Source organism: Plecotus auritus (assembly GCF_963455305.1).
Source record: "Plecotus auritus genome assembly, chromosome: 1".
Taxonomy (NCBI): domain Eukaryota; kingdom Metazoa; phylum Chordata; class Mammalia; order Chiroptera; family Vespertilionidae; genus Plecotus; species Plecotus auritus.
Window position 1 is genome coordinate 117,589,494 of NC_137770.1, and position 25,209 is coordinate 117,614,702.

Sequence of the window (25,209 nt, forward strand, 5' to 3'; positions counted from 1 at the left end):
AGCCAGAGCTTGGCTCACCGTAGGTGCTCAGTAAAAGTTGCCCATATTTTGTTTCCTAAATTAATCCGGTGTAAGGCAATGTCTGGGGTAGTTTGAGGTGTGATAGAAGGAAAGGGTCTGGATGCGGGAAACTTAGCCAAAGGGAAAGTGCGGGGTGCATGGCGGTGGGGGAAGGGGCAATGGGGGTGTCTGGAAAGGTGTGAAAGAGCTAAGTCCGTAGCCTGCTGTCCCTCCGTGCCCCGAGGTCAGCGGAATCCAGCCGGGCTAGTCCGCCTCCAGCCCCGCCAGCGCAGGACATCTCCCCATCACCGGGGTGGCGAGAACCCCGCTCGGCGCTCGCGCTCGGCACTGGGAGGCGTGTGTGTCGCTTTAAAAGCTCCCTCCCCGAGCGGGGCGGCCCTTCCCTGCCAGCGCCGAGCGCGCGGAGCCGCGGAGCCCGGGGTCTTGGAGGGAGCAGCGCCCGCCGGGCGGCCAGCCGGTGGGGGGCGGGAGGTGGCCGGGCGCCGGAGGCGCGGGGCGACCCTCGAGGAGCTGGCCCAGGCCCGCGGAGTCGGGCGGGGCGGGTCAGGGCGAGGCCGCGGAGGGAGGCCCAGCCCCAGGCAGCGGCCCGGCGCCGGGGCTGGCGAGGCGGCGATCGGGGTGGGAGCCGGCGGGAGGCGGCGGCCGCTGGGCACGGACTGCGAACCCGGTGCTTCCTGCCGGCTGGGCCGCCGCGCATTCTCCCCGCCCGCCCCTCGCCGCGCCGTGCCGTTTCCTCCCATTCGTGTCGCCTCCTCTCCTCCGCCTCGCGCCGCTCCCGCCCGCGCCCGGGCTGCCGAACCAGCCGGCCGGGTCCCTCGCCTGCGCGCTCCTGGCCGGGGCCAGCGGGGATCAGTCCCGCGGCCGACGCCGCCTCCCACGGCCTTTCCCCGGCCGTGGATGAGCGGCGGCAGCGCTCTCTCTGGCCGCCGGCCGAGCGCGGGGCTGGGCTGCTCGGACCCTCGCGGCCTCTCGGGACGCCGCGGGTGCGGAAGCGCGGACATCCTGGGTCCGGGCTGAGTGCGTCCGGGCACCCAGAGGTGCCCGCTCATACCGTCTGGACTGGACCGAGCGAAGCTTGGACCGTGTCGAGCCCGGGGGATGCCGGGCGCGGGCTGAGGGGATCCCGGCGCCCTCCGATCCCAGCTACTTTGGCTCACGCACCGGGACGCCCTACGCCCGGGTCACCTGTGGTCTGAGAGCCCCAGACTCACCAGACCCTTCTTCCCCATTCCCCACCCGGCGCCTGACGGGGTTTGGGGGACATTTTTCCTGCCCCCCCCCCCCACGCCCGTCAGGGAACGCAGAGGCCCCGCCCCTCCCACCGCCCATATGTCTCCGGGGGCGGCTCTGAGGACCTCCCTGAGGCCAGGGGCCGAAGGGTCCAGAGAGAGAAGCCCGCCCTAGGGAGCCTGGGGGGCCCCCCAACCTCATCTTGGGGCTTGGCCCCCACGCTACTCGGAAGGCAGGCCGGTGCCCCCACCCTCGGTGAGTCCGGGGTTCTAAGGGAAGGCTGGGCTGGGAAAGGGAGGGTCTGCTGGGGTCCAAGGCACCCTGGGGGCACTAAGAGGGAAGACCGAGACTGGAGAGATCCTCTGGTGAACCTCCAGGGCAAGGCCTGGCTGGGGAGGGGTGTTTGGGGGGAACTGGTGCTCTGTGCCCCATCACAGGCTGAGGACTTCTGCCTCAAAAGCAGGGGCTCCTTCTTTTTCTTCCCAAAGAGGGGCTGTGCTGTTGACCATCTGCCTCCACCAACCCTCCCCACAAAGAAAAACATAAATCCCCAGCGAGGAAGGGTGCCCGGCTGTGGAGAGTATGGAGGCAGCAGCATTGCTGGCTGATGCTGCAGCCTGGGAGGGCTGATGCCAGGCTTGCTCTCTCTGCAGGGGGCTGCCCTCCTCCAGTCCAGCTCCCTTCCCAGAGCTGTCCACATCTGGAGACCCCTCCACATCTGGAAGACCCCAGCCACAGTCCCTCTGCAGGTGTCACTTGCAACCAGAGACCTCTGCCTTTGCAACTGCCCAAGAATCGTGAGGGGATTGTGCTGCCTTCCCCAATCCCAAGGGCATCTCTTACCCTTAGTCCCTGCAGAGTCATCCCCCTGCCTCTGTATCCAGATTCAGCCAGACATCAGCCCAGCACACCTATAGGCACTTCAAGTCCTGAAGGCCTCCTAAGACCCAAGACCCCTCCCCCTGCCCTTCTATGTCCTCATCTTGGCCCCTTGTGTCAGATTCTGTCTCCTTCTGGGTGTCCCATTCCCCATCCAGAGGCAAAGGAAGCGGGGTGGCAGGAGTCGGGGGCTGGGTGAGGGCCACCCAGGGCCAGCGTAGGCTGGGGGGCCGTTAAGATGTGGAGCTCTGCCTGGCTGAGGGGGGCTCTGTGGAGGCAGACGCAGTGTGTGCCTGGCTGGGGGGAGTATGGGCAGGCCTGCAGCCACGTGGTGAAGGATGAACATTCGGGGCACCCCGGACCTCGGGCAGCCCAGTGACGACCCCAGCAGTGGTGGTGAACGTGAGCGGATTCGACAGCGCATGAAGATGGTTATCGGGCAGCTGGAGGGCATCCTACGGGAGCTCAAGGAGGTGGCCAAGGAGCTCAGGGAGGTGAGTGAGGGGCCAGATGGACCCTAAACCAGTTTTCCTGGGCCTGACACAAAAACATACTCTGGCATATATGTCTGTGTGTGTGTGTGTGTGTGTGTGTGTGTGTGCGCGCGCGCCACTCTGCTGGGTACCTCCATCTTGTTCTCCTTTCTCCAAGTCTGCTCTGCTAAAAATTTCACAATAGCCCAGGGGAGGGGGGGTCTCAGTGTTGCAGAGAGCATTTGGACAGCATGTAATGGGCCCATGGCTCTGTGGTTATGACTCGTCTGCCAAGATAGCCAATAAGGACTGAGTTCCACAATAATCTCTTCTGGAGCCTAAGCTTTGACCTTTGACCCCCACCATCTGCTGGTCACAAGGGGCCCTGGGAGAGTGTAGATGGTTTAATGAGGCAGTCCCCACTGCTTGGAGCATTCCCCAGATATTACAGAACACTTGATCCTGAAAAAATTAGGTCCTCCCTGCCCTGAGGATAGGGAGCTGCTAGTGAGTATCAAGAGTTCCTATGTACATTGGCAGGGGCAGGAATCTACTCTAAAGGGATGTATCCCCATCCCGTAGTTCTGAACATTTTTGGCCAAGATTGAAAAGTCACCCAGAGAGCCTAGGATGTGTGTCCCTCTAAGTGGAGCCCGATTTAATTACCGCTTCCCACATTGCTCAGGTAATGAAGTACACATGTCCTCAGCCCTGCCCCCTGGGCTGTGTTTGAGCCCAAAATGCATGATGACCAGGGTTCTGAGCCACTGGCCTGAATTTTCCCACTGAGTACCATTATGCCAGCCAGGTGGGCTTTAGGCAAATTTCAACTCCTTGTAACCAGGGCCCCTGCAGAGATGGCAGGGAGAGTGATTGAATTGGAGTTATGGGTTCAGACTCTCACAGCCAGATGTGCAGGGAGATGGGGGCTCTAGGAAGATTGAGGAGAGGGGGTGATGGTGGATACCAACTCCAGACTGGCAAAGTGGTCTTCTAGCCTGGCCCAAGAGTCAAGGAGCAGAGGGTGTTTGAATCTTCAGAGTGGAGATTTGGTCCAGGAACTAAGGTTGGGCAGGCAGCCTCTCTGCCCAGAGTTAGCCTCATGGAGCCTGCCATGAAGTCCTTCCTCAGGAGACAGGAATGGCTGTTGCTACAGGTAGAGAGAGGTGTGGTGCTTCTGCCCATGAACTGGACTGGCCAGGGTGTGGGCTGAACATCTCTGGGGAATGCAATTTAGTGGTCAATGCCTATGAGTAACTCCTCATTGGTCCGAAGGACTACCATCCCCACTTCATGCCTCCCACCCCCCATCTATTTCAGATGTTCTGTAGTTCCATCAGTCATGGGAACTGTCCAGAGTCTCCATCTTGGGCAGGGGCATGGGGCCTATGCCCCAGCAGGCCTACCCAGAAAGAACCAGGATGGACTCTAAGCCTGGGGGTCAGTTTTGATATAGTACAGAGCCTACTCCCAACTGGCCAGCTGAGCATCTTGCAGGCATCTGCTCTTCCCACCCCCACCCCCACTCTCACTCACAACAGAGCCAACCAGAACTTGAAGTCATCACACAGGTCATCCAGACCAGCCTATTCATTTACTGTTGAAGAAATTGAGGCCCAGAGAGGGATAGGGGCTTGTTGAAGGTCACAGAGCCTACCAGGGGTACTCAGTAGAACTCAGGTCCTGATTCCTGCTCTGGGGCTTCAACAGGTGGGCTAATGAGCAACCTCTTTCCATTTTGTTAGGGATCTTCTGGAAATGAGACCCTGTGCTCATGCTGTGATACTCTGAGGGGTGCCCTTTAGGGAGTGAGGCAGGAAGAGCAGAAGCACTAGGATTTACTTGCAGATCTTTGAGATATCCCCTCCCTCTCTTCTCGGCACACACACTCACCCATTCCCACGTCCTGAACAGCAGAGCTTCAGGTTCAAGGACTGTGCAACCCAGAGGCCTGAGCCAGGACAGAGAAAGATGAGTTCCCTCCCCCCATACCCACTCTAGGCCATGTGCCTCCACCCAAGACTCTGGCAGGTTGCTATGGCAACCAGAATCTATCCCGTATGCCACCACCTGCCTGCTGCCAATGGCACCCAGCTGGGAAGGGGGGGCAGGTCTCAGAGCTTCCCCATCCCCTAGGCAGGGTCTAGAGATGGGGTGATGGGCAGCACCAGCACAGACTTCACCAACTGAATTCTGTTCTCAGGAGGGTGAAGCACTTAGATGTGAAGCCAGGATTTACATATAAGACTGCCAGAGGGCAGCGCAGGGTGCTTCATAAGGGAGGAAGGCCAGCAAAGAGGAAGGGCTTAGCTATATCCCCTCTGCTATCCTCCTTCTCCATCTGCTGTTCCCTTGCTCACATGCCATGGATCATAGCAGAGCCTCCTCATCCTCTTGAGCATCATAGAAAGAAGAGAAGCACTAAAGCACTGCTCCCCAGGCCCCCGAGCCTCAGTCTGCTCATCTCTGAAATGGGAATGATGATAATCATACTTCAGAGTGATCTTACAAGTTTGTATTGAGGGACCAACCCATGAAAGATTTGGAGTTCCCTCTCCCATACCTCTCCTGTTCTCCCAAACTGCTGGCTCTCCCCAAGGGATAGGGGGCAAGTTCTGTCCCATGATTGGGGAAAATATTTTTATGGACTAAGTGAGGTGAGGAATGTAAAAGTGTCTTGAAAGCAAAAATTGTGCTGCAGAGGATGTGAGTCAATAATTAGCTAGCCTTCATTTCTCCTAGGTCCCCAGTACTCCAGGTGCCAGGCCAATCCCAGCAGGCTCTCTAAGCTCCTCAGAATTCTGTGGATCATAATTTGGAGAAGCAGCACAGCCTAGGGGCTGAGCTTGGGCTTTGCAGCCAGATGTCTCTGGTTTACATGTGATCTTCACCGCCTTCCTAGCTGTGTGAACTTAGGAAAGTTACTTTACCTCTCTGTGCTTTTGTTTTGCATCTTTAAAATGAGGATACAGAATAGTATGCCTCCTCATCCTCACCAGCTCTACAGTGGTTGTGAGGATTAAATGTGATATTATATACAATGTACTTCACACAGTGATGGGCACAAAACTAGCTCCATATCTGTTAGATATTATTGATGGACTGTTCTAGCACTAGTCTGCTCCTCAGCTCTGTGTAAGCCCTTGTTCTTTTGGAGTCACATTGGCATCTTAGCCATGATCAGGGAGGTCAGGCCCAGGGCCCTGCAGCAGGCAGTCCTACCCTCTTCTGGCAGAGGAAAGGGGTTGGTGATGGGGTTGGGAAGCAGGTCTCCAAAGAGATGGCGTTTGAACAAAGACCCAAAGGAAGTGAGGATACATACAAGTCAAATGGATATCTGGAAATGAGCCTCCAAGCAGGGGGAGTAGTTGGTCCTGAGGAGGAAGTGTCCTTGGCATGGTCAGGATCAGCAAGGAAGCTGATGCAGTTGGAGCCTAGGAAACTAGGGGGAGGAGAGCAGGAGGCCAGGGCACACAGGGCATGCAGGCCACAGTACAGAATTTGGATTTTGTCCTATGAGAATCCCACACACTCTCCAGGAATCTCATTGGGTTTCTCGGTGGGAATCTGCCTCTCCACTGTTCTCCCAGTTCCCTACTAATTGGGAGCTCACCTTGAGTAGGTACTTGGCCTCCTCCTTGGTTACCCCTTCCCCAAGATGTCACTCAGCATGGGACTCAAAATGTTCCTGTGTTGATCGCTAGTATCCCTCACACCATCACTGGCGATTGGGTAGGATATAACTTAAGGGCACAGTTGCCCACCTTGGTCTGAACACCTCCAGAGGATGGAGGGCGGGCAAAACCCTTTTGCAGCCTGGAGTGGCAATGAAGACCCCCCACCTGATTTTCTTGGGGATCAGGCTCATGCAATTGTGCTATCCCATCGGCAAGGTGCTGTATATGAGGTAGCCAGGAGAGCCATAGGACATACAGCAGGAGATAAATGTGGCCCAGCCAGGAAGCAGCTGGAGCAGGAGAGGCTGGGGATCACAGAGCGGTGCCAAAGTGGGTCAGCTCCATCACCCACAGCTCAGCAAGAATTGTGCATATTTTTTCTTCTTTTTTTTTTTTGCCTCCCTTTTCCCTTTGCATCCTCCTCCTCCAGACAGATTCACGAAGCTCCGGGGCCAATTAGGCCAAATTGCATGATGACAGTCAAGAATCACAGTCACCTCTCTCCCCCTCCCCAATGCCACAGCCCCCAGGAAGATAAATAACGTAATCACAGAATTAAAAGGTAATCAGTGGTCATAAATATTGCAGAATCCCTAGTTACATAACCAGCTGCCCAGGGAGCTAGGCGGGAAGGAAGGAGGTAGCAACTTGTCAAGAAAAGTGAGGGGCCAGAGGTGAGGGGGAGGACAGGAGATAGAGGTTGTAGACCCCAGTCCTCGGTCCTGACTCGGGTTTGATGGAACACATCCATGCTTTTCTTGGAGAGGCAGCTAGGGCTGGGGCAGGCAATATTGTGGTGTCCAGGACCACGGAGCATTTTCTCAGAAAAGAACCCCCCAGCAATTTTTATTAAGATGTCTCAACTCATGTATTCATTCAATGGCTATATTGTAAAGAGTACCAATCTCTACCAAACTGGGGATGCATGGTGGAGGTGCATTTTCAGGTCCACTCCTTGTGAGGAGAAAATAGCAACCACATTGTAACCTATATGCTCAAAACATTGTAGCAGTGATAAATACTAGATAATATTTTAAGGAAAGGTATGAGGTGCTTTGAGAACCTTTCATAGGAAACCTGTCCTCAAGTGGGGATCAAGGAGGACTTCCATAGGAAGTGAGATAGAATGAGTAAGAAAGGTGTGAGGCATTCGGGTGAGGCCCAGAGGCAGAAGTGAGCTCAGGGTGTATGTGTGTAGGTGTGGTAAGGAGGCAGGCTTGGTGTGGGCAGTGTTTGGAGGTCCATGAGTTTGGGGAGCACAGGAGTGCTGGAAGTGGAGGGGTGCCGTGGTCCTGTTGGCTTTTTGGAAAGTTTTCTGGATGCACTAGGTGAGTGTGGATGCAGTTGTTCAGATGAGGGGAGCTAAAGCTGTGACCAGGACAGGCTGAGTCAGGACCTGGGCCCCCCCGGGGGATTCTGTTTCAGGCCTCTGCCCTGCTCTTCTCTCAAGTGTTCCCTCTTGCCTCCTCTTGAGCAGGTAATTCATGTTCTTAAAAGATCAGGCCCAGGAGTCAGGACTCCTGACTTCTGGTCTCAGGTCAGCTCATTATAGTCTCTGGGCCTCAGTTTCCTATCAGTAAACACAGTAAGAAGGGTGGACTCAACAGTGTCTCCAGTCCCTTCTGGCTTTGAGGTTGTAGGATTCTGTGATTTTTATGGTTTCGTTTCTCCATTCCCCCTCTTCCCCTCTTTTATTCTGTGTATATAATTATTTTGCCTGTACTCTAAGACAGTCTCAAGTTACATGCAGGCAAAATGATTATTAAATCTCAGGCAGAAATTACAGATTTCAAGACATCCAGAGAGGCAGGTAGCATAGGGCCTGCCCCACACCTGCCCTCCCATTGGCCCCATGAAATGAGAGGCACCAAGGACAGGTAGAGTTATGGACTGATCAGGCTCTGCATACAATCTGGGTACCCTGGGCATCCCACTTCCCTTTCTGATCCTTACTTATCTCATTTATCAAGTATGTTTGACCTACACCACCTAATGAACTGAGCCAGATTTTCCTGTGAGCCTCAACCATTTGGCTTTTAGAACCCCTTCTGTTTCCATCTGGAAACAGCCCTACTTCACGGAACATAGGTGCCATTCATGTGTTGGGGTTTGAAAGGCCCAACATGTCCCATTATTCTGCCACAGGCACTGGAAACATCCCCATCAGAGTGTCATTCCTTTGGTGAAGAACTGGCTTCCATCAGCTCTTGGGGCTGGTACCTGGTTACGTGTTGGCTCTCAATGTCCATGGTGGATATTGTTTTACATGCTTTCTGTGCATCAAGTCATTAAATCATCACAACAGCCTAACGAGTAGGTACTATTAGGATTCTCCTTGGCTGAGGATACTTATGCACAGAGACATTGAGCAACCTGGCTAAGGTCATAAATCTAGTAAGTTGTGATGCCAGGGTTGGACCCTAGGTGTGGCTCCAGAGCCCAGGTTCTTAGATGCTTATATGTGCTGTCTCTGCAATTTAATGCACATTCATGTCTATTAAATCCCCACCAACTGGGTGAAGGGAAGAGCATCATCCCACTATAGGGAAGGAAAACGAGACTTCCCTCCACACCCCCAGGGTGGAACCAGAGAGGGTGTTCTAAGGGAGGAGATGAAGGGCCTGAATGTGAAGGCCACCTGAGAAGGGTCTCTTGGATAGGGGAGTATGTTCAGGCCTGAAGGCTTCAGAAATCCTGCCCTGTGCTCCTTGGATCTTCCTCACAGGATGTTAGGAGCCTAGCTTCTGGGCCTGGCCTAGCCTCAGCCAAATCTGTGCCATGACAGCCAGGAAATTTAACTCCAGATTTCTGCTAGTGTTGCCTTCTCTTATGCAGCAGCAGACTATCAGCAGCTAGCTTGCTCTGGGGAGTCTATTTGGAGGGTGTGGCTGCCCAGAGGTACAAGGCCATTCCTGAAGCCAGCAATGCCCTGAGGTGCTATTTCTTCATCAGCTTGAATATCAGGTACCTAGGTCAGTGGTTCTCAAAGTTTGTCCTCAGACCAACAGCAGCAGCACAGGGAAGCCTGTTAGATCTACACCTTCTCAAACCTTACCCAGAACCTGCAAAATCAGAAATTCTGGAGAGTGGGCTGATACACATTCCAGTTTGAGGCCAGGGTCCCTACCAGCCCTCAGGTGTGGATTGGGTTGAGCAAGGACTTCTGGGGGATGTGACCTTCTCTGTGGTAGGGGGAGTCATTGGAGTGAGAGACATAAGAAGAGGTGGCCAGATTGGAGGGTGGAGCCCTATGCCCATTGCCTACTCAAGCCCAGAAATCACAGTAGCACTTGGAGCAGTGTGCAGTCTTGCAGGGGTGTGGCGAAGGCAGTAATCTCAGCTTGCCCAGTGACTGGTGCCTCAGGCCCATTATCTATGATCTCAGAAGATGTGATCTCATGGGTGGAAAGTCTGACACATAAGTAGGTGCTCAGAGATGGGAGATAATATCACTTTTATTGCCAATGCCCCACAAAACCCTTTCCTAGGATCACAACGATGAAAGGAACCTTGGAGATCAACCAGTTCACCCAGCTCCCCATTTACAGATTGAGAAACTGAGACCTAAGTGGAAAATTAACTGACCAGGTCACTTGCATGGGGTCTCCTGACCCCCTAACCAAGCAGACATCCCAGTGACCCAGACTCCTTTTGACCCCTCAGTTTTGTCTTTGCTTTCTTCTTTTGCTGTGGGGCACTCCTCACCCCCACTCCTCACCAAATACCTAGCACATCCCTGGACAGTTGTGGTCCTCAGTAAAGTTTTGTTGATTAGGTAATCAATTAACTGGCTGATCTGACTCCAGGTAAGAATACCTGGAGGTGCCCTGGGCTTGGTGACTCACTGCATATGCCTTTGTCTCTGGGTCTCTTGGTTCCTCCACTTTGCTTTTGATGTTTTGCTATTTTTGTTTTTAGCCTGAAGACTCTCTCCTCCTCTTGATTCTCCTTTCCCTATCATCTTCATTCCTGACTCCTGTGCTGACAGTGGCCAAGGTCAGGGGATGTCTGGAGGCAGGGCTGCCTGCATGGAGTCAGAGCTTTAATCTTTGTAGAGTGGATGAGTTGCAGCTGAATTGTCTCCCCTCCCATCCCAAGTGCATTTAACAGGCACCTCTGGGCCCAGAATGGATGGGGTTTTTATTGCTTACCAAATAATGCTTGTTGTATTCATTCCCCAACAAGCCAGGATTGATCTCCAATCATCAGAGGCCAGGAAGGAGGGAGAAGGCTCTGGAGGGGGGGGGGGGCGGGGGTGGAGTGATGGAGACCCTTGAGGGACAGTCACTGACCAGCTGTACAGGCTGGCCCAGGATGCTTCCTCATGGTCACCCCATATCGTTTTCTCACCTATCCACTAAGTGGGTTTGCTGGAGTCTCTCAGCCCTCTTTATTTTTTATTTAATTTTCTGATTAAATTTATTGGGGTGATACTGGTCAATAGGGTCATAGGTTTCAAATGTTCATTTCTATGATACATGATCTGTATATTGCATTGTGTGCCCCCCACCCAAAGTCAAATCACCTTCCATCACTATATACTTGGCCCCCTTTAACCTTTACTACACTAATCCTTTCATCTATTAACCACCCTCTTTAAATAGCCCCTTTCAGTCATAGGAAGATCAAGCTCTGAGCACCAGAGCCTATAACCCCCTCCACCCCTTCCCTCAGAACAGCAGCTGGCTATGGGGAGAGGGCTATGTGAATGGATGGAGTACAGTCTGGAAGACAGTCCCTCCTCCACCCAAGAGACTGAGGAATGAAAAACAAGCTCTGTTCACCCTGGTCCAATTTGGGCCCTTCACAGAGCAAACAAGCCTGTGACCTCAAGTCCAGTCGCCATCCTGTAGGGACATCATCAGGGGGGATGTCACGGAGGGGGGCACATGCTCACACCTAAGTGATGCCAGGTCTGGCCTGGCCACTCTAATGCTTCTGCCCTTCCCTGGACAGGTGGTGAGCCAGATAGATAAGTTAACCTCAGACTTCGATTTTGAACTGGAGCCAGATGACTGGACCACAGCCACTGTGAGCAGTACCTCCAGCAGTGACAAGGCCGGTGTAGGTGGCCCCTTTGACCTGGGCCACCTGGACTTCACGACAGCTGACATCCTCTCAGACAGCTGGGAGTTCTGCTCCTTCCTGGATGTCTCTACCCCTTCAGATTCCATGGATGCCCCCGAGCCAACACGACCAGGGGCTGGTTCAGACTACCGACTCATGAACGGTGGCATGCCCATTTCTAATGGGCCACGGGTGGAGACCCCAGACTCCTCCAGTGAGGAGGCCTTCAGCACCGGCCCTCTCAAGGGGCAACTGCCCCAGCGGACCCCAGGCACACGGGAGAGAGTGCGCTTCAGTGACAAAGTGCTCTACCACGCTTTGTGCTGTGATGATGAAGAGGGGGATGGTGAGGAGGCAGCAGCAGAGCAGGAGGTGGGCCTGTCACCAGAGCCTCCCAATACAGAGGCCCATGTGGGCCCCCTCAAGACCTCCCTGGCCCCCAACAAGCCAAGGCGCTCTACACTGACTGGCCGATGCTCAGGCCCCACCTTGGCCCCCGAGCAGACGCGAAGGATCATGAGGAACAGCAGCACCCAAACAGTGTCAGACAAGAGCACGCAGACAGTGCTTCCCTACACAGCCTCCAGACAGAAAGCCAAAGGGAAAAATTAGGGGCCGGAGGGGACTGGGATTGGGTGGGGGGAGGTACATAGAGTTATAAATATATATATATACACACATATATATTTAAACAAACACAGTCATAATAAAATTTTAAAATGCTGAGGATCCAGCCCCACAGGCCCCAAAGCTTTCTCAGAGCTCATCTTAGGCACAGAGATGCCTACTTCCCTAATAGGTTCCAGGAAGTGTGTCTAGAACCTTCCTCCCTTCCTTCCCATTGCAGTGCTCCTGAAGGGGGTGTCCAAATGTCAGGCTGCTGGCCTGGGCCATGTCCTGGAGGGATTCATCTGCAGGAGGCAGGCTCTCAAGGAGCAGTGTCCAAAGCCAGGGCTAATAGTATGATGTGGAGGAGATTGAGTGGCATCACTGAGTGGGTGGCTCCATGCTCAGCTTTGTCCTCTAGAGATCAAAGACTCATGGCAAAGCCCCAGCGAGGCCCTGAGTGCTGCTGAGATCCATGTGAGAAAACAGGCAGCAGCCACCATGGGCCAGAGATAGGCCCCTGACCTGTCAGCAGGCAGGCAACCCCAGGAAGGAATCCAATGGCCCCGCTCTACCGCTGCTCCTCCACACTGGGACCCTGAGTTCACTTTGGCAGGTCATGAATGACACCAACAGAGACATATGGGAGCCTAGAGGTACCAAGGCTTCATCTAGGGTGTGGTCCATACAGAGACAGCATCGGAATATCATTGGGCTAATAATCCCAACCATTGCCACATTTACTGAGCAGATCTCCATGTTGCTACTGTGTTAAATACATTGTATAGCATAATCTAATTTAATTTTCACAGTAGCCTGACAAGACAGGAACTATTGCTATTTCCATTTTTCAAATGAGAAGAGTGAGATTCAGAGAAGTAACTGGCCCAAGGTCACAGAGCCTGTGCCCCTCCGCTCCCCTCCCCCCAAGAGCACATGATTTCCGCTATATCTGGCTCTGCTATCTAGTAGCTGTGTGATCTTGGGAAAGTCCATTTGCCTCTCTGAGCCTATCTACCTCATCTATGAAGGGGTTCTGATAGTGTTCATCTACCTCACCAACTGCTGTGGGGCCTCAACAAGATGGGGACGTGGTAAACGCCAAGCCACTGGATATGTGTTGTGGTCAGTGGCACCCCAACTCAGATTCCAGTGTTTTCCATAGCTGGGATCCCTGAGTGGGTGGGAAAGAAAGCACTGCCATCAACTGGGCCACAGCTTGATGGTCTCCATGAGTTATTGGTCTCCAATAGCTCAGAGCAGGGAGGAAGTAGTGATGGCAGTGCAAGGATGTCACTGCTCAGGGCCTCCCTGATGCACATTCAATGAAAGCAGAGGTACAGCCCGCCAGGGACTGTCAGGAGGGTCTCTGGCTCCACACCTGGGCACCCAGGAGAGCATGGCAAAGGAGGTACTGTCCAGCCCCCAGTTTGGGGCAGATGCCCGGGATGCTATCAGGATGAGACAGGCTGGGCCTAGGAGGCCTGCTCTGCAGTGTTGGGGTCTCCCCTTGGGCCTAAATGGCCAGCCAGGGTGTAGCCTCCAGAGTGGAAACACAGGGTAGCTGTTCCTGCCCAGACCTGAGAATAAGAGGTCTGAGCTCCTCCCTCAGTCCCAGGAAAACTCTTGGGCAGTGGTATTGATTAGTGATAGGACTCTGGCTCGAAGGATATATGCCAGGGGCTCCCCTGAAGGATGGCCGGCTGGGTCCTGCCCTGCCTGACAGTGAAGAGGGGCAGGCCCTGCCCAGGTATGGGCGCATCTAGCTTTGGGACTCGTTTTTGCTCTCCAGTGGCAAGATTGTCTCACAGCTTTACAACAGTAAAAAAAAAAAAAAAAAAAAAAAAAAGACATCTGCAGAGAGCACGCATTTCACCAGGAAGAAACTGAGAGAGCCCTGTGGAAGGCATTGTCCTCTCCTGGGAGACCCCACCCCACTTCCCTCTGTGTGATTTCATGTGGCCATGGCTAACACCCAACACCTGGCTACTTGCTCCAAATGGGGCAGTAGTGTGAGGGTGTCCTGGAGGAGGGGAAAGTAGGTATTGAAGTGGGCATAGGTTTTCAAAGGCCCAAAAAGTACTTGGCTACCCTTGTATATATGCCACAACTAGTCTGGGCCTCATTCATGGGTCCCCGGGGTTTTCTTATGACTTGAAAGACAGAATGTGGTCACCTATGCAAAGAACTGTGACTATCAGAGCTAGTAAGCACAAAATACACTGCTTCAGAGTAGTGAGCTCCCTGTCCTGGAGGCAGACACAGACATCCTGGGGACTTCCTCCAGACCAACCTGCTCCTCCAGGTAGTCTCTCACTGCTCTTAACCATCTCTTTGCCAGTTTCTGGGTTTCTTCACCCAGAATGTCCCATCAGATCTCCCTGTTTACAGGAAGTCTTATTTTACTGACCACCTACTGTGAGTTCAGACTTGTGACAACCAGTGCTGTGGAGGGGTCATAATCATAATAGCTCATGTTCATTGAGCACCTACTATGCAGTGGGCATGTCCTAAGCATATGTTTTACTGCATTTATTCCATTCAGCAAATATGAGATAAGCAATTATATTTATATCTGTTTTCCAGATGAGGAACCTAAAGCTCTGGGAAGTTAATAACTTGCCTAAGGGCACAGGATAGGTATGGCACCAGGATTGATCCCAAACCCAGTGACTTGGTACTCAAACATATGCTATAGTCATATCCCTGGTGGAGACAGTGCCCTGGTCTCTGGGGGTATGGGAGGGGCTGGGGTCTGAGAGCCAGATGGGCCTTTGGTGGGATGTGGGTATTGGGAGCAGGAAACCTGTGAATGCCATTCATTCTTTGGAGAACTTGGCTACTATTGACGGCCCTTGACACAGAGCCTGGCACCAAGTGGATTATGTATTAAATAAATGTTTGCAGAATGAATGAGCCCCATTTGCAGAGGGAGCATTCATTCAATCAGCTTTTATTGCAGGCCTCCTACGTGCCAGGTCTCATGTTGCTTGTGCACATACATACACACAACTCCCCTGGGAGGGTCTGGTCTGGTGTGGCCCAGCAGCTGGGCAAAGTCAAAACAAAGGGGTGTGGGGCTTCAGTGCTGAGAAGCCAGAGGGGGTGGTGAGTCCAGCCTGTGGTCCCTGGGAAAGAAGCCAGGAGCATGAGATAGGGGGCCGGCTTGACAAGGAGACCACTCTGGGAGTGGGAGGAGTGAGGGGAGGTCCTCAGCCTGACACCACTTTAACGAGGTGGGCACATTGCAGTGTCTCCAATGTATGAGAATGAGGAGACCTCATTGTCTCCATTTACAGGCAAGGAAGAGACCATGCAGTCCATAGAGGTCTGATGGGACAAAGAAGCAGAAAGGGGGGCAAACTATTCGGAGGCCCTAGCACCATCCCCCACCGTTAGAGACAAAGTGAGACCCTGTCAATGGAAGGGACAAGGGCCGGGGAGAGTTGGGAATTCAAGGCAGACACAGATCTCCACCACTACCCCTCCTAAATTCCCTTGCTCTGTCCCTCACCTCATCCCCTGCCGCCCTCCATCTATCTTCCATCATCCAGCTGGAACTTGTGTAAGAAAATGACATTTATTAACCACCTAGTATATGCCAAGCACTGTGCCATGTTTTTTAGCTAACACTAAATGACAGATTTAGTTGCGCCCAGCACATAGTAAGTTTTTCAGTAATTATTGAATAAATGGATGAACCACAATCTTTATTTTACAGGTGAGGAAGCAGATGAGCTAATAAGGAATTTGTTCAAAGTTACACACAGAAATCGGTGGAGCTGGAGATTTGGAATTGTTATTATTTATTATTTAGACTTACATAAGAGCTGCTGTTTCTGGAACACGTACAATTTGATGCATTAGGCACTTTACATAAATTATCTTACCTACTTTACAACAACCTTCCAAATAACTGAGAACATTACCATTTACACATGAGAAAACAGAGACTCAGCGAGGTGTAGTACCCTGCCCCACATAAACAGCCCCTGTGCAGAAACAAGACCTGACTCTAGGCTTCACTCTGCTTACCACATGCCTAGCTTGCAGGGCCCTAGGGTCCCTACCAGACATTGCCAGAGCCCACATTTACCCTTGGCCCACTGAGCAGTGCTCACCAGGGCTCAGGCCTGCCCTCCTCAACTCAGTACTCAGGATCCTGGGAGCATTAGCCCAGGTTTCTAGAACCCACCCCAGTTCCCTGTGTGTCCGGGGCACTGACTAGGCAACCAACCCACACAGCTCCAAGTCCAGTGTCCTTTCCCCTTCTCCTGTCTGTGGCAGAGCCTGCAAGACTAGGCTGCCCTCAGCCCCTTTCTGGTCTGGCCCAAACTGGCTTTAGTTTGGGCTGGAATATCTAGAAAAGGCTTCTGGGAGGATGGGGGAACTGAAATAGAATTCATTTGCGAAGGAGTAGAACTTAGGCACCTGGAAGTGGGCCAAAAATGCTGGGGTGGCCACACAGGGATTATAGAGAGGCCTTGCTAAAACAGAGGGTGCAGGACAGGAAAGATGTGAGTGCTGCATAAAGGACTTGAGAGTCCCATGGCACCAGGAAGAAACTTCAGAGCCACTCCATCCTCTTGACTGTGTGAGGAGGAGTGGGGTTTTCTGTCTAGTCTGAGGCTGAGAGAATGGATTTAAGAGAGCTCAATAAATGGGGATCCACTGTAATGAACAGACAAGAACAGCACATAATTGCACATTGGTAAGTAAAATAGACTAAAGCCCTTGCAAGTCATTGTGTCTTACAAGTAGGTTAAACATTTCACCTGTAGTACATTCTCACTTGACCTCTCTTTTCCCAGAGAGGGTGAGGACGCTGGGCTGCCTAGTCCTGTTCCAGTTAAGCTAGCTGAGATTCTGATGAGACCTGACTGTGCCCACCTGCCTGCCCTGAATGAGACTACAGACCCAGCCACCATCACCACCCGCCTCTCCCCCTGTACCTGTCCCCAGCCCTACTAGCTAAGGAGATCAAGGGGGTGACCCCAGGCCCACTGTCCACTGTGCTTGTTCAGATTGACTCCCTGCCAGAAACGCTCAAACTCACATCCTGCCTGTGGCTCTCAGCTCCTCCTCCTGTCCCGAGTGGGTCTGTTTCACATATTGTTGCCCAGCAAGGCGTCCTCCTTGCAGCCCTCTTAAAAGCACCACAGAAACCCAGTCTCCAGGTGTCAGCTCACCTGCCAAGTCACTCTACCTTTCCTGCACTCTGTCCCTAAGAAGGCAGTATAGGGTGGTGGTCACTAGAGGAGCAGCTGAGGAGAAACTATGGAAAGAGCCCTGGAGGCCCTGATTTTTACAAGGTTTCACTGGGGCCAGTGGTAGGGCCCTCCCAGGAGACTTCTGTAAGGATGGAAAAATTTCCCCAGAGCCAAGTAGTAGACTACTTGTAAGAAGAGTTCTAAAGGAGGTAGTGATGGCTATGTTGACTTCAGTGAGGTGGAGAAGGGAAGAAGTTCACTGGTGACCCAGTTATGAAGGTGTGGAGGGACAGGTCAGGGAAGTCCAGTGGGCACTCTGAGAACTTCTCTTGCCCAGAGATACTTCCCGAGGCCACATTGACCCTACTCACCCTCCAATTCCCTGAGCATTTCTCTTCTCATCCAGAGGTTGCAAATTGGTGGCCTGCACACCTGCTTTGCTTCCCACACATAATGTTGTTTTGTTTTAAAGAGATTTCTGGTCAAGATAGTATAATAGGTGTAAATGTTGTGCTCACCTCCTTCCATGACCACATCAAAGTTGCAATGAAATTATAGAACAACCCTTGAAAAACACCTAGTTGAACAGAAATCCTATAACTAAGGATATAAAAAAGAAGCCACATCCAGACTGGTAGAAGGGGCAGAGAACAGAATGGGCTGATCCCACACCCAGGAGTGGTAGTTAAGAATCAGGAGAAATATCAAAAGGTCCCCCCTTGGGAGTGAGGGGTTCTAGTCCCACACCAGCCTGGACCACCTGTGCCAGAAGAGGAATCCCCACTATAGCTGGCTGTGAAAAACAGTTGGGATTCCATCCAGGGAAGATAAAGATCTGCTGTAGATGCAGGTGTCCTCTTAAAAGGTTCCAGTATAAACCCACTCTCTCACAAACACTCACCCTAAGTGCCAGCAAAGGGAAAGCAGCTCAAAAGCACCAGACACATATGGAGAGGAAAAGAATTGTCTGGCTTCAGAGCAGCTCTCTCCCAGAAAGAAATGCTAGGCTAGCAGAAGACATTGTTCCTTTGCTGAGCTCTCCCTCCACCCAGACAGCAGGCTCAGGTGGGTGCCAAATCTGATTTACCATTGACCTGATTAACACTGTTCACCCCACCATGGTGATTTCCTGAGGCCCTGTCCCACCCTACTGAGCACCGACCCCAACCTCTTTCACTATTGTCCCTCACAAGCAGCCTGCCTAGGCTCATGATATGGCCTTTCCTAAAATTGCTCAAAGTTACAAAAACCCAAAACAATCATCAGCTGTCCTCGGCATGCCCTGTACCTCTTCCTAAGCTACCCCAAGCCTGGCACCAGTAACAGCCAGTCTCAGCACACAGCACACCCTCTCCCAGCACACCTCAAAGACCAGCACAGGAAGCTACAAACTGCAGGTCTCTTTTTAGCCCCTACCAGTCTGGGCAAGGCACTGACCTGCACTGGAGCCCCTCAAAAGAGGTCCTAGAACCAAAACATTCAGTGTTTTGCTTCAGATCACACCAGAGCACCACACAATTAGCTCCACAAATGACACACCCAAAGGTGGACTTGGCAGACACCAGAGCTTCCCTAAAGTGAATCTTGCTCTGTGGGGTCAGCTCCCCACACAATAGCTTCTCCAATATAGACAAAGTCAGTCCTCATAGCTAGTCAGCCTAAAGGTCAAGCCCTCACACTGACATGCTAACAATAATCAATGCTCAACCACAACAAACATAAGGAACACCCCTGGAGCACACAGCTCAGGTGACCAGGGATACTGTGCCATTGGACCCCACAGGACAACTACCACATAAGGCCACCCTGCCATGATTGGTAGATGTGTGTGTGTGTGGGGGGGGGGGGGGGAGAAGGAGACATATGTTATACTTTTAACAATAAAGAATTACTTTTTTAAAAACTGGAAGATGTAGCATATCTACATAATACATGGAAACAAACACAGAAAAGCAGCCAAAATTTGGAGACAAAGAAACATGTCCCAAATGAAAGAACAGAATAAAACTTCAGAAAAAGAACTGAAAAAATGGAAGCAAACATCTCCCATATACAGAGTTCAAAACACTGGTTATAAGGATCCTCAATAAACTTGAGAATAAACAAACTCATTGAGAACTTACACAAAGAGATAGAAAATATTTTTAAATAGTAATGAAGAATACAATAACTGAAATGAAGTATAAATAACAGGGAATCAAGAGCACATTAGATGATGCAGAATATCAAATTGGTAATTTTGAAGATAAGTAAGCAGAAAACACCTAATCAGGAAAGAAAAAAGTAATTCAAAAAATGAGGACAGTTCAAGGGATCTCTGCTACAACATCAGGCATATCAACATCCTCATCACAGGGGTACCAGAAGGAGAGGAGAGAGAACAAGAGATTGAGAACCTATTTGAAGAAATAATGACCGAAACTTCCCTAACCTGGTGAAGGAAAAAGACATACAAGTCCAGCAAGTGAAAAGAGTCCCAAACAAGATGAACCCAAAGATCCATACATCAAGACACATCATAATTAAAATGCCAACTGTTAAAGGCAAAGAGAGAATCTTAAAAGTAGCAAATAAAGGCAGTTTTACCTACAAGGAAGTTCCATAAGACTGTCAGCTTATTTTTCAACAGAAACATTGCACGAAAGAAGGAAATGACAAGAAATATTCAAAGTGATGAAAAATAAGAACCTGCAACCAAGATTACTCTACCCAGCAAGGCTATCATTTAGAATCAAAGGACAGATAAAGAGCTTCACAAACAAGAAAAAGCTAAAGAAATTCATCACCACCAAACCAGCATTACAAAAAATATTAAACAGACTTCTTTAAGAATAAGATGAGAAAAAAATATCAAAATATGGATAATAACATGAAAATAACTACATACCTATCAATAATTACTTTATATGTAAATGTATTAAACAGTCCAAATAAAAGATATAAAGTGACTGAATGGATAAATTTGGGGGGGGGGGAACAGAACTTATACATATGCTACCCAAAAGACACCCACTTCAGATCAAAAAGACACACACAGATGGAAGAGCTCTAACAAGAGACAAAAATATGACATTTCATAATGATAAAAGGGTAATCTAACAAGAAAATATAACCCTTATAAACATTTATGTACCCAATATAGGAGACCCTAAATATATAAAACAAATATTGATGGACATAAAAGTAGAGATCAACAGTAATACAATAATAGTAGGGGACTTTAACATTCCATTAACATCAATGGATAGATCATCAGGAAAAACTCAATAAGGAAACAGTGACCTTAAATGATACATTAGACCAGATATATTTAGTTGATATTTTTAGAACATTTTGCCCAAAGCAGCAGAATTTATTTTTCAAGGGTACATGAAAGATTTTCCAGGATATACCACATGTTAGGCCACAAAACAAATCTCAATAAGTTTAAGAAGATTGAAATCATATCACAATAATATGAAACTAGAAATTGATTACAAGAAGAAAAACACATAAACACATGGAAGTTAAATAACATGCTACAGAACAGTGAATGGCTTAACAAGAAGATCAAGGGAGAAATAAAAAGATAGCTTGAGACAAATAGAAATGAAAACACAATAACTAAAAAATTTATGAGACACAGCCACAGCAATACTAACAGGGATATTCATAGTAATATAGGCTTACCTCAAGAAACAAGAAAAATCTAAAATAAATAATCTAACCTTACAACTAAATGAACTAGAAAAAAGAACAACAAACAAACCTCAAAGTAAGTAGAAGAAAATATATTAAAATATCAGAAAGATAATAAACAAAATAGAGCCTTAAAAAAAAGTACAAAAGAACAATAACATCAAGAATTGGTTCTTTGAAAAGATAAAAAAGATTGATAGAAGCCCAGCCAACATAGCTCATGGTTGAACATCGACCTATGAACCAGGAGGTCACAGTTAGATTCCTGGTTAGGGCACATGCCCTGGTTTCTGGCTCAATCCCCAGTAGGGGGCATGCAGGAGGCAACCAATTGATGACACTCTTTCATCATTGATGTTTCTATCACTCCCTCCCTCTCCCTTTTCCTTCCTCTCTGAAATCAATAAAAATATATTTTAAAAAATATTGATAAGCCTTTAACCAGACTACCGTGTTTTCCCAAAAATAAGACAGTGTCTTATATTAATTTTTGACCCCAAAGACACGCTAGGTCTTATTTTCAGGGGATGTCTTATTTTTCCATGAAGAAGAATACAGTACACATTTATTGTTAAATGAAAATAAAGGAAATTTATTACCTGTATACAGTATGGTAGTACGGTAGTTGTCAACACAAACCAGACAAACTGTGAATCCTACAGTATCAAGAATTTACTCATTTATTCAATGACAATCAAGTCATCATCTTCTGGAACATCATCATAACAATCCAATTCCTGAATTTCCTGGTGAATTTCTTGTGACTCCATTTCTTTCAGAATCAGTGGACCAAATCTCTCATGTTTAGCAATAGCACTGTCTTTAAATGAGTACTTCTTGTCAAGGTAGCCTGCTCACAGTGCATTTGCAATGCAACTGTCAGTGATTTTCTCCCATGAATTCTTCACCCAAGTCACAACTTCTTGCAGTTTAGGTTTCACAAAGTTTCCACGCTGATTTCTCTCCATTCTATTTTCAATGTAGTCATTAATTTCCATGCTCAAATTGTCTTTGAATGGCTTGTTTATTGCAATATCAAGAGTCTGGAGATAGGCCGTCATTCCTGCGGGAATCATTATCTGATCTATTTTTCTTTCATGAAGAAATGTCTTCATGTCTTTAGCGTGGTGAGTGCTGGCTGCATCCCAGACTAGCAGACCTCTTTGGCTCCCTCACATAACAAGCGGCAGCATTAAATCGACCCACTTCCTTATAACTGCTTGTGTGGCCCAGGCTTTTTCAGTTTCAAGAATAAAAACGCCCAAAACACGTTCAATCTTTTCCTTCTTGCCCTTAGAAATGATTAAAGGTGGGATTTTAGTGCCATCCAGACGAATTGCCAAAATACAGGAAACATGTGCACTTTCGTAAGCAGTGGAGGGAATGTACGCTAAGGAGGCACCCCGCTGTTCAATTCTTGTTTGAGATGATTGGCCCATAAACACTGCAGTTTCATCCATAGCAATCATGTTGGAAAGATTGTATTTAGAGAAGTCAGCATCATCAATAAAGGACTTGAATGCAAGTGCTCGCTTAATAACTTGAGTATCTTCCAACCTAAACAATGTTGTAGATCTTCTTAAAGACAGTTCACTTCGCTGAAGGAAATTATCCAGCCAGTGTTGTGATGCTTTGAAGTCTTCGGGGCTATGTCAAACTGTGGTGCCATTGCAAGGGCAAATTCTTGAATCTGAGCCCTATTCACAATCAAAGCCTTTGCTCTCCTGTCAACAACCCATTCACAGATCAGGTCTTCCAGCTCGGAAAATAATGGTTGCCAACCTGATCCACACTTGCGCTTTTTAGCATTTCCCTTGTCCACTTGTTCAATGAGGTTATCATACTCTGCTCGCCATTTTCAGACCAATCGGATACTCAACATCTCTTTGCAGAAAGCAGTAAGATTTTGGCCCCAAGAGTCTTCCATGATTCCTTTCTTGTACTCCACGGAGTAGCTTTTTCTTTTTGCGCTCATTTCTAGGGGTAAAAAAAAAGGAATTGGGGTATCAAGGTGGGGGGAGGGGGATCACTCAAAATGACACAGGGGGGATCAAAGGGGGGGAATCAAAATAGCACAGGAGAATCAGAGGGGGGATTACCATTTTAGTAACCCCTTTTGATCCTCCTGTGTCATTTTGATTGTCCCCTCTGATCCTCCTGTGTCATTTTAAGTGATCCCCCTCCCCCCACCCCTGTGCCACTGAACACCTTCACCAGACATCCCCCCTACCCCTTTATCAGACATTTACCCCCTGGGGCCTGCCTGGGGACTGTCACTGGGCTTGCTGGGGCCTGGATCTGGGCTGGAGCAGGGTCTGCCACTGACTGAGAACCTTCAGTCATCATGAAGGCGGCCACGAGCATCAGGTAGTGTCACCAGAGACAGACCAGCACTCACCACCTTCGCTGTGTCCCGTCCGCTCTAATCCTCCTGTTCTTCTACACGCATCTGCGAAAGTCTCCTCCTCTCTCCCGCCCCACACTCACCGCTCACTCCGACCTCTGCTCGCCTCCACACAGCAGTGACGTCAGGACTCCGCGTAACGTCACTGGTTGCTAGACGCCAGTCAGGGCGGCCCTAGCAACCAGTGTACGGTAAATTAATTTTCATTCTGAGACAGAGCCTGGGGGCCTTATTTTCGGGGGATTCCTTATATTTCACTTAGAAGGAAATCTGTAAATAGGTCTTTTTCGGAGGATGTTCTATTCTCAGGGAAACATGGTATTTTAAAAAAGAGAGGACCCAAATGAATAAAATCAGAAAAAGTAATAACCGACACCACAGAAATACAAAGAATTATAAGAAAACTAGTGTTCCAGTGCACAGATCTCTACACATTGAAAATAAATTAATTAGACGAAGTATTTTAATATCACTATTCGCATCTTGCTAATGAAAAGAAAATAGTATTCTACCGAGTCTCCTATCTACATACTCCAGGACTTCTGTGAGGATCAAATGAGATGAGGCACGGGAAAACACTTCACAAACATTTGGTTAAACTGTAAAATGTTTTCACCTGGCTATAAAGCAAGTCAGGTTCTTGGGCTGAAGAAACTCCAAGGAGTCTAGTCGCTAGGGAGAGGAAGCCGGGCGTTGCTATGTGTCATCATTACCCGGCACCTACAGCCACCATTTAAGGGCTGGGCTGGGCTGTGGGCTGCATTTTGCCCCATGGGGTCTTGGCAGTGTTGGCTGCCATTTGGTGGGATATCGCTCTGTGTCCCACTTGGGGGAAGCCGAGTGTTAGTTTGTTGGCACCAGGTCTGTGGTGCCATTTGTTTTTACATGGCAAGTGCACATCATGGCAGCTCCTGCACTGAGCATCTGCCCCCCTGGTGGTCAGTGTGTGTCATAGCTACTGGTGGGACGGACGTACACTTAGTCTTTTATATATATAGATATGACAAACAACTACAAGCCAACAAATTGGACAATCTGAATGAAATGGATTAATTCCCCAAAACATACAATCTTCCAAAACTGAATTAAGAAGAAACAGAAAATCTGAATAAGACTGATTACAATTAATAAAATTGAAGCACTAATCACAACTCTTCCAACAAACAAGTCCTGGAGCAGATGGTTTCACGGGTGAATTTTATCAAACATTTAAGGAAGAATTAACACCTATGCTTTTCAAACTACCCAAAAAATTTAAGAGGCGGGGAAATTCCCAAGCTCATTTTACATTACCCAGATTCCAAAACCAGACAAAAACACTATTAAAAAAAGAAGGAAAAAGAAAAATATAGGCCAATATCCCTGATGAACATAGATGCTAAAATCCTCAGCAAAATATTAGCAAACCAGCCCTAACTGGTTTGGCTCAGTGGATAGAGCGTCAGCCTGCAGACTCAAGGGTCCCAGGTTCAATTCTGGTCAAGGGCATGTACCGTGGTTGCGGGCATATCCCCAGTAGCGGGTGTGCAGGAGGCAGCTGATTGATGTTTCTCTCTCATTGATGTTTCTAACTCTCCCTCTCCCTTCCACTCTGTAAAAAATCAATAAAATATATTTTTTTAAAATATTAGCAAACCAAATTCAGCAATATATTAAAAAGATCATATACCATGATCATATACCATGATGCATTCTTGGAATGCAATGTTGGTTTAATTTCTGCAAGTCAATTCATTTTATACAACACATTTAAAAAAGGATAAAAATAATATAATCAGATCAATACATTCAGAAAAAGCATTAAACAAAATCCAGCATCCAGTTATGAAACAGACTCTCAGCAAAGTGGTAATAGAGGGAATATACCCCAACATAATAAAAGCCATATATGACAAACCCACAGCTAAAATCATACTCAATGGTGAAAAGCTAAAGGTGTTTTCCTTAACATCTGGCACAAGACA

At 49.2% G+C, this 25,209-nt stretch overlaps 1 protein-coding gene across 1 annotated transcript; it reads left to right on the forward strand.

The window, feature by feature from the left end:
- Positions 1 to 591: 591 nt before the first annotated feature.
- INSYN1 (inhibitory synaptic factor 1) lies at positions 592 to 13,769 on the forward strand. Its single transcript, XM_080672029.1, has 3 exons — positions 592 to 1,506; positions 1,905 to 2,624; positions 11,237 to 13,769. The coding sequence occupies exons 2-3, from the start codon at positions 2,469 to 2,471 to the stop codon at positions 11,957 to 11,959; spliced, it is 879 nt and encodes a 292-aa protein (XP_080528155.1). The 5' UTR covers positions 592 to 1,506; positions 1,905 to 2,468; the 3' UTR covers positions 11,960 to 13,769.
- Positions 13,770 to 25,209: the final 11,440 nt, after the last annotated feature.